This window comes from Argentina silus, assembly GCF_951799395.1.
Source record: "Argentina silus genome assembly, chromosome: 13".
Lineage (NCBI taxonomy): Eukaryota > Metazoa > Chordata > Actinopteri > Argentiniformes > Argentinidae > Argentina > Argentina silus.
The window spans coordinates 14,322,614-14,332,413 of NC_139667.1; the positions used below are offsets into that span (position 1 = coordinate 14,322,614).

The following is a 9,800-nucleotide window of genomic DNA, read 5'->3' on the forward strand; positions in this document are numbered from 1 at the left end:
CAGGGGAGAGCTAGGTGGACCAGGGTGGATCAGGCCAGGGGAGAGCTAGGTGGACCAGGGTGGATCAGGCCAGGGGAGAGCTAGGTGGACCAGGGTGGATCAGGCCAGGAGAGAGCTAGGTGGACCAGGGTGGATCAGGCCAGGGGAGAGCTAGGTGGACCAGGGTGGATCAGGCCAGGGGAGAGCTAGGTGGACAAGACTAGGTGTGTGTTTCCCGTATAGCTGAGGTGCTATATATAGCCCCCATCACACTGGGCAAGCCAAACAAGAAAACACATCCAGTCAAACAAAACAAAAAAAACACAAAAAAAGTCAGATTGTCTGTCCTCTGCCAGCGGACAGGACACACTGTTTCATAACATCACCACACACACACACACACACACACACACACACACACACACACACACACACACACACACACACACAGATATGATGTGAAGTGTTATGTCATGACACTGAAACTGACAGGATGAGGTGATAACTGTGGGAGATGAGTAACCTCCAGATGATGTCACTCATTACATCATTGTTCAGATCAGCTGGAGGAGAGATTAGATGAGTCACAATGACGTGTCTGACAGGGCAACATTAACATGGGGGCTTTGGGTACGACTCAATCAACACCCTATTCCCAATATAGTGTACTTCTGCAGGGCTTTACACACTACAGAACTGACCCGAACCATACTGTGCTATTCCTTTCATACTGTCCTTTCCAGCACTGTTTCAGCAACTATGGTGGTTGTAGTGTGAATGAGGGCTTTTGTTAAATGTTCCGATGTAGCTCTGGTCTAAAGTAATGTGTGTTATTGGAGAACTGTGTTTGGTGTCCATCTTGGTGTCCTGTCTGTCTCTGGTTAAACACTAACATGGTGTCCCCCCCCCTTCCCTGTGCCCTCTGTCCGTCTGTCAGGTGCGTAACAAGCTGAATGCGGAGCAGAGCAGCAAGCTGCAGCAGAACAAGGACCTGCTGAACAAGCGCAACACGGAGGTCACCATGATGGACAAGCGCATCGGGGACCTCAGGGAACGCCTGTACAAGAAAAAAGCTGAGGCACGTCACCAAGACAACCACGCCCCACGCCCCGTAAGGCCAGACACTCTCAAACGGTCACACATAGACTAGTAGTCAATACACTTTTTACACAAAAAAGGCCAGGCACTCTCAAGTGATCACAGACATACCCTAATCAGTCACACTCCCAAAAAAGGCCAGACATTTTTAAACGATCACAGAGCGATTTCAATCTCTGCCTGTATGAAACCTCTCACTCATACAGCACACACAGACCATAAACACATACAAGCCTAGATAACACGTAACCTCTTATACTTGTGCAGTAACACTGTTATTACACTGCTATAGCATTCTGTTCATGTTCTGTGTGTGTGTGTGTGTGTATTACTGATCATTGTGTACAGTATGTAACCCCTACTTCATGGCCGATATAACTGACCTGATTTCCTCAACAGCTGAACAGGATGGCTGGCCCCCCCTCCCCCTCCCCCCAGCCCACCCCTAGCAGCTCAGGGAGAGTGGCGGCCGTGTGTCCCTATATCCAGGTCCCCGTCCCTGGGAGACAGGAGTTGGGCTACAGCACCCTGCCCCCGGACCCCCTCAAACCCCCCCACGCCATCACCATCAACCATGCACGCTCCAAATCAGGTCAGTCCCTCCTACTCTCTCCGCAAGTAGGTACAGAACACTCCTGCTTCACGGGAGTAGGCCTATTGGTTTATTTGGAATCCCATTTGGCTGTTTTACTAGCATTATAAGCTCATTGTTAACTTGTTATGAGTTCATTGGTTTACTCACATCCCCATTAGCTGTTTTAGTTGCGTTTAGCTCAGCGATCGTCACTCCTGGTCCTGGAGAGCAGCAGCGCAGCTCAGCAGTGACACACCTGCTAGTGAGTCAGCTAATCAAGGTCTTGAAGATCAGTTGATTAGTTCAATCAGGTGTGATGGCATTGGGCGGGGATGGAAAGTTGGACCCACTGCGGCTCTCCGGGACTAGGATTGAGTGTCACTGTATAAGCTACTCTACCTGGGGTCCACACACACACAAAGCACAATACTAAACAGTCATGCATACACCAGGGCAGGCTGTCTCTAGGCCCATTCATTCATCTTCATTCAGAACCTTGATTTTGAAACTCATGCTGCATTTCCAGTTGCATTTCCTGCTCAGCTGTTTCTAACTTCCTGTCCTCTCTATCCTCTTCCTGTCTGTGGCCTCCACTTCTTCTCCTTCCCTTGTACTGTGTCTGTTGTTGTTGTTGTTGTTGTTGATGTTGTTGTTGTTGTGGTTGTTGTTGATGTTGTTGTTGATGTGGCGTGCCTCTTGGGGGCGACGGTGTGCGCAGAGGAGGAGGGGGGCGGAGTCAGGAGGCCCCCCGGCCAATGGAAGGTGTCAGATTTAGACATCATTGTGGACCCAGTGGAACCGAGGGAGGGGCCGAGGGAGGGGCCAGGGTCGCCCCCCAGGGCCGACAGTGTCGACAGTGAGTCTGCAGGGGCCAATCAGATGGCCTCGATACATACAAGGGCTGAGAGAGGAACACAGTCCAAAAACAGGCCCTCAGTCAGATAGCCAATAAGATTGCCTAGATACACTCAGACAGCCAATGGCAGGACCTCAGTACACTCAGACAGCCAATAAGACGGCCTCAGTACATTCAGAATGCCAATAAGATGGGTTTCAATAGTCTTAAACATACTGTAGATACAGCTCCAACTAACTCAACAACTACTACTGTGAATGGGAAAGTCAACAGCAGTGTCTTAGGGTTCCAGTCCCAGTTCCTTTCCCCCAATACAGTATTTATCTTGGAATACATATTGTCATTGTGTGAGTAAACACAGCCAGAAATAGCCATGCCTGGAGCGGCGCTCCTGAATGAGAGGAAAAGGCTGGTCAGGTTAGGTCACATGGTTGATTATGTATGGAGCAGAAACAGACGTATGATGTCAGCGGAGGGGTCACTCCGCCATTGTTCTATCTCTCTTTGAAAGGAACACAGCAGAACCCATGCAGAGAGGGAACAGTGGCCCTTTTCTGTTGGAAGACATGGAAGCTGAATACACATTTTTATTTTTTATCCTGAAAATGGAAAAATACAGATTTTTTTACTTGAACTTGATTTAAAGAGACATGAATCTTGAGAGTTTGTTTCCCGGACACAGATTAAGCCTAATCATGGACTAAAATGCATCTTTATTGGAGATTTTCTGTTGAAAATGTTATTTAGTCCAGGCTTAATCTGTGTCCGTGAAACCGTCCCCTAGTGTTCACAGAGCATTTACTGTAGAGGGCTAGTTTACAAGACCCAGATAAAGCCTAGTTCTCTGGAATGAAGACTGTGGTCCCTGGAATGAAGACTGTGGCCCAAAAATGTTGTTTTAATCTGGGTCTAGTCTGGGAGTTCTCTTAATCTGGGTCTAGTCCAGGAGTTGGTTTAATCTGGGTCTGGTGAAGTGCCCAGTAGTGTCTGAATGGATAAGCTTCAGAGGCTTGGCAGAGACATGGTGGTGTGTTTATTAGGCAGACAGACAGACAGACAGGCAGACAGACAGGCAGACGGACAAACAGACGGATGGATGGACGGATGGGCAGGCAGACAGACAGGCAGGCAGTCAGGCAGGCAGGCAGGCAGGCAGGCAGGCAGACAGATGGCTTGATGGGATGAGAATAGACTACCTCTAGACATCTTCAGGAGGGCTGAGGGAGAGAGACACAGAGGGGGAGGGGGAGGGAGAGAGAGAGAGTGAGTCAGAGAGTCAGAGAGAGAGTCAGAGAGTGACTTAGAGAGAGGAAGGGAGAGGGAGAGCTCCTATGGGACAGATAGACGGTATATAATCTGGGTGACCTGGGTGAACCGGATCTGAAAAGGAGAACAGGACATAAATACCTCCAGTAGAAACCTGCTTAGAGCTGACCTCGTCCTCCAGGCTCTGACGTATGCCAGCCAGGTCTGCTCTGGGCTGGAGGTAAACAGGCTAGTTCTGCTCTGGGCTGGGGGTAAACAGGCTAGCTCTGCTCTGGGCTGGGGGTAAACAGGCTAGCTCTGCTCTGGGCTGGGGGTAAACAGGCTAGCTCTGCTCTGGGCTGGGGGTAAACAGGCTAGGTCTGGGCCTTCACCTCTCGAGACAAATGACACACCCGTCCCCTAATACCTTTACTCTGAAACATCTGCTGTTTCCTTTTCCACTCTCTCTCCTCTCTGTCTTGTTCACTCAACCCCCCTCTCTATGTCATCCCTCCCAACCCCCCAAAATGTTTTTATTTCCCTTAGCTAACGACGCAGTCTGGCCCACCCTGAGTAAGAGTGTGTCTTCACTCCAACCCTCGGACTGGAGAAACACCAGCCCAGACCAGGTATACGCACACACACACTCACACGCACACGCGCACACACACACACACACACACACACACACACACACACACACACACACACACACACACACACACACATCCCTACAGTCCTATATTAGATATCTAACTGTTTTTCTGCCCCCCACACCTCCACAGAGCCTGGACTCCAGTAAGCTGTCCTCCATGTCCAGACCCCCCCCCAGCTATGGCACCTACCCCAGCACTGGGCACCCCTCCTCCGTCATCTGCTCCACCAGCTCCCTGCCCAGATCTGCCCCTGCCACCCTGGCCTGGCACAGATCCTCCGCTGCCCCCCCCACACCTGGCTCCTCCCAGCAGATACAACAACGCATCTCTGTGCCCCCCACCCCCTCCCCCAGCCCCCAGCCAGGCTGCATGCCCCAGGGGGACAGGGAGAGGGAGAGGTCGGACCCCCCCCTGGCGGTGGCTGTGCGGCCCTACCAGCCAGATAAGACCCCCTCCTCTAGACCCCAGTCCCCCAGGAAGGGACCAGCCACTATGAACTCCTCCTCCATCTACCACATGTACCTGCAGCAGCCTACGGCCAAGAGCTACAACACCGGCAGCCGCTCAGCCGTCAGAGCAGGTAACACACACTACACACACACCACACACAGCCAAGAACTACAAGACAGAGCAGGTAACACCACACACAGCCAAGAACTACAACACAGTCACAACATTAGTTCAGTAGCTATATAGTCTGTCAAAAGATATAGCATTGTACCTTTTCACTAAGGTATCAACCTGTTTTTACCATATTTGTTTTTCTGTGTTTCTAGTCTAGTCTATGGTAAACCCGGGTTATAATCTCTCTCTCTCTCTCTCTCTCTTTCTCTGTCTCTCTCTCTAGTGTATGGTAAACCCATGCTCCCCTCCAGCACCTCTCCCTCCCCCATCCCATTCCAGCAGGGGGCGCTATCCCCCGGAGGGGAGGACACGGTGGACAGGGAGGGTGGGGGGGACACCCCCGAGGGACGCCTCCTGCCCCCTCCCAGCGTGGACAACATCCCTCGGCCCCTAAGCCCCACCAAGCTGACCCCCGTGGCCCACTCCCCGCTACGCTACCAGAGCGACGCCGACCTGGAGGTCCTCCGCCGCCGGTTGACCAACGCGCCACGCCCGCTCAAGAAACGCAGCTCCATCACAGAGCCCGAGGGCCCGGCCGGACCCAACATCCAGAAGCTCCTGTACCAGCGCTTTAACACGCTGGCGGGGAGCATGGAGGGGGGGGGTGCCACCCCCTTCTACCAGCCCGTCTACATGGGGGGGGTCCTGGGGGAGATGGACAACATCAACACGGCCAACGGAAACCTGAACGAACCGGCGTCGCTGGTGGTTACTCCGGCGGAGGGTCCCAGCTCGGACCCCCGCCGCTCCCCCTCCCTGTCCCCCCCCCATGCAGAGCTGAGTGACAAGCAGCGGACCCCCTCTCCCAGTGAGATGGCCCCCCCCCGCTTGTCGACCCCCCAGCCCAGCCCCACCTCTGACATCGTAGAGGATAACACCAATAACAACCAGACAGGGCCCTCCTCCACCAATCAGCCCAGCCCGAGCCCTGAGGCCACGCCCACCCAGCAGATAGACACCTCCCCCCAGACCGTCACACCCCCGGCCCAGCCCAAGGTGAGTCTGCTGAACCATATTCTGTAGCTATAACAGCCATAGACCCAGAATATCATCCTATTGTCCTATAGCGTTTCATTCATTCTGTATGTGATTAGATTAATGACAGGTTGACCTGAAGTATTTCTTGCTAATAAAACACTATAAATTGAACCCAGTTGAATTGACTGTGTGCAGGTGAAGAGGACCAACCTGAAGAAGGTGGGATCAGAGCGGATTGGTCACGGCCTCAGGGTGAAGTTCAACCCCCTGGCTCTCCTATTGGACGCCTCTCTAGAGGGAGAGTTTGACCTGGTCCAGCGGATCATCTACGAGGTACTGATCGATGGCTGTCTTCAGTTTCATATCTTTCTGGAATCATGTAAAATGTGGGCTGCTATCTAAATGCTCCTCCCCTCTCCTCTCCTCTCCTCTCCTCTCCTCTCCTCTCCTCTCCTCTCCTCTCCTCTCCTCTCCTCTCCTCTCCTCTCCTCTCCTCTCCTCTTCTCCTCCTCTCCTCCTCCTCCTCCTCTCCTCTCCTCTCCTTTCAGGTGGAGAACCCCAGCCTGCCCAACGACGAGGGCATCACGCCCCTCCACAACGCTGTGTGTGCCGGGCACCACCACATAGTCAAGTTCCTGCTGGACTTTGGCGTGAACGTCAACGCGGCCGACAGCGATGGCTGGTGAGATCCTCTCTCCTCTCTCTCCTCTCTCTCTCCTCTCATTCATCCGTCCATCCATCCATGTATTCATTCATCCGTCCTCTCTCTCCCTGTGTTGTGGTGTGTACCAGGACACCCCTGCACTGCGCAGCCTCCTGTAACAGCGTTCATCTCTGTAAGCTGCTGGTGGAGTCTGGGGCGGCCATCTTTGCCACCACCATCAGTGACGTAGAGACGGCTGCCGACAAGTGTGAGGAGATGGAGGATGGATACACACAGTGCTCCCAGTTTCTCTATGGTGAGACACACACACACACTCACACACACGCACACACACACACAGTGCTCCCAGTTTCTCTATGGTGAGACACACACACACACACACACACACACACAGTGCTCCCAGTTCCTCTATGGTGAGACACACACACACACACACACACACACACACACACACAGCGCTCCCAGTTTCTCTATGGTGAGACACACACACACACACACACACACACACACACACACACACACACACACACACACACAGTGCTTCCAGTTCCTCAAGTATGTACCCTAACCCCCTCTCCTGCCTGTCCGTGCAGGCGTCCAGGAGAAGCTGGGCGTGATGAACAAGGGCTTGGTGTACGCCCTGTGGGACTACGATTCCCAGGGTTCTGACGAACTCTCCTTCCATGAGGGAGATGGCATCACCATCCTGCGTCGCCGTGACGACAGTGAGACAGAGTGGTGGTGGGGCCGGCTACATGACAAGGAGGGATACGTACCACGCAACCTGCTAGGGGTAAGATCAGCTACCGTGAATTATGGCTTAGGTTTACGTTTATTACGTTTAAAGTGCATTTTACTCATGGTCACACTGCACATTAGATTAAAACACAGACATGATACATGAACAAATGTGGCCTTGGATACAAGGCAAGACAGTAGCCGTGAGCTTAAAACACATCAAGCTAGTCTGGAAGTCTTCCATACTTTTAAATATCATTTTTCTCTGTTTCAGTTTGAAATTCTTCTGTTTCTATTTGTAATGACCTTTAACCCTCTAGTGATCAGAGTACTTGAAAGAGGGAAATATAAACATGAGCTAATGTCACGTTGTAATCAGTAATCAGTAGGAATCTGCTGCCCACCCAACTGTAGCTGAGGGAGCCATGCTGAATATGAAGCTGTAACATAGCGTCCTCTGCTGTTTGTGTCATGCATTACAGCTGTACCCAAGGATCAAGCCCAGACAGCGCTCGTTGGCATAGCTGCCCAGGAGAGGACCGTGCACGTTGAGAAGAGTGTGCACGTTGAGAAGAGTGTGCACAGCTCCCTGTGCCTGCTGAGAGGACTGTGTGTGCGCGTTGTTCATCTGTAGTGGGGTGGGGCTCCAACTTAGAGAGACAGACAGACAGTGGCAGAGCCTGTGACAGGCTGGTGCCCTGGCCCTGCCATCTCTCTGTGTCGGTGCCACCCCGAGCCGAGAGGAGGAGGAGGAGGAGGAGGAGGAGGAGGGGGGCATGGATGGAGAGGAGAGGAGAGGAGAGGAGCACACCCAGCCGCAGACATGGTCCGGCTGGCCAGTGGTCCCTTAACCAAATAGGACAAAGAGAGAGAGAGAGAGAGAGAGGACACTGCCCAGATTTCACACTACATTTTCATGCTTTTGCTTTTCAACCCCCCGCCCCACAAGGCTGATATTTTGGCGTTTGTTTCATAAAGCACCGTTTTTCTTTTGTGACACTCCATCGCCCCTCTGGGGCTATCCCCTGTCCCCCTCTGGGGCTATCCCCTGTCCCCCTCTGGGGCTATCCCTGTCCCCCTCTGGGGCTATCCCTGTCCCCCGTCCCCCTCTGGGGCTATCCCCTGTCCTCTGTCCCCCTCTGGGGCTATCCCCTGTCCCTCTCACTCAGCGTGGCTCTCCTGTGTGTGTCAGTCAGAGTAGGGACGTATGTGAATGTGATGTTTCAGAGATGGAGAAGAGGCTGCAGTCAGGAGGTAGTGAATGTATGTTTATTAAAAGGCTGAGAGGAATGAAAACACCCTGGATGTGTATCCTACGTGTCCGGGGAGGAACACGACAGATATCAATAATGTTTTTGGACGTGTGGAAAGAAAGGAGAGATGGTATGAGAAGGTGTTGATGAAAGACTGTTCAGGAAGGCTGGAGAAGCATCTAGAAGACATGGAGGATGTGAGGATTTGATTTGAAGTATAATGTTGATGTCATGTTTGGGAAACCAGAGTTCAGTACCAACCTGGTTTGGAGATAGTGAGAGCGCTACTGAAAGGGGTTGAGAGGGACGCCATGAAAGAGTGTGTGTGTATGTGTGTGACAGCAAGAAAAATGACTAGTGACCATGTGTTGCATGGCAATAACGTTTGTATTTTATTTTGAGGGGAAGCACTGACCTCTACAGATGCAATATATCAATCTACCAATGGTGTAACAGCAAGCTCACCAGGCACGCATGCTCATCTGTACCTGCTTTATCTTCCCACCACTACACCTTAGCTGGAGCCCTGGCTGGAGTTTGTATTCATATTGAGTTGAATTTAGGCATACATTTGTAAATGGTATTATTTTATTATTTTCCCTATTTTTGTTCAAGGTTTTGTCTATATTTTATTGATTGATACCGATCCAAAATGGCCGACACACACATTCTGATGACTAAATGAACCTATGACACCATATACCTGTTGATTGACAGCCCTGGTTTGATCTGCTGGTTGAGTGTTCTGTATCATCATCTGTTGTATGGGATGGTTCATGTGACATACATACATACACAACTTATGCAACATGCAATGTACATGTACATGTATATGTAAATGAACACTATTAAAGGAGTCCCTTAATTGGGAGTAAATTAATCCAACGTGTGTCTTTGTGTTTGTGTGCGTGTGTCTCTCTCTCTCTCTCTCTCTCTCTCTATATATATATATATATATATATATATATATATATATATATATATATATATATATACACACACCCTTGATATATCTCCATCATGGGTGTGTGTGTGTGTGTGTGTGTGTGTGTGTGTGTGTGTGTGTGTGTGTGTGTGTGTGTGTGTGTGTGCTGCTTTCATATTGTCGGTCGACAGGGTAAATCACATTCTAATC

General features: G+C 51.2%; 1 protein-coding gene across 1 annotated transcript in view; it reads left to right on the forward strand.

The window, feature by feature from the left end:
• Positions 1-9,539, forward strand: part of ppp1r13ba (protein phosphatase 1, regulatory subunit 13Ba) — a 31,064-nt gene extending 21,525 nt beyond the window's left edge. Inside the window, exons 9-18 of the mRNA XM_083683723.1 lie at positions 917-1,090; positions 1,477-1,669; positions 4,299-4,381; positions 4,538-4,988; positions 5,256-6,028; positions 6,206-6,343; positions 6,559-6,692; positions 6,803-6,969; positions 7,268-7,467; positions 7,895-9,539. Of these exons, the coding sequence (XP_083539849.1) occupies positions 917-1,090; positions 1,477-1,669; positions 4,299-4,381; positions 4,538-4,988; positions 5,256-6,028; positions 6,206-6,343; positions 6,559-6,692; positions 6,803-6,969; positions 7,268-7,467; positions 7,895-7,936 (2,355 nt within the window). The 3' untranslated portion in view covers positions 7,937-9,539. The remainder of the gene's footprint in view (positions 1-916; positions 1,091-1,476; positions 1,670-4,298; positions 4,382-4,537; positions 4,989-5,255; positions 6,029-6,205; positions 6,344-6,558; positions 6,693-6,802; positions 6,970-7,267; positions 7,468-7,894) is intronic.
• Positions 9,540-9,800: the final 261 nt, after the last annotated feature.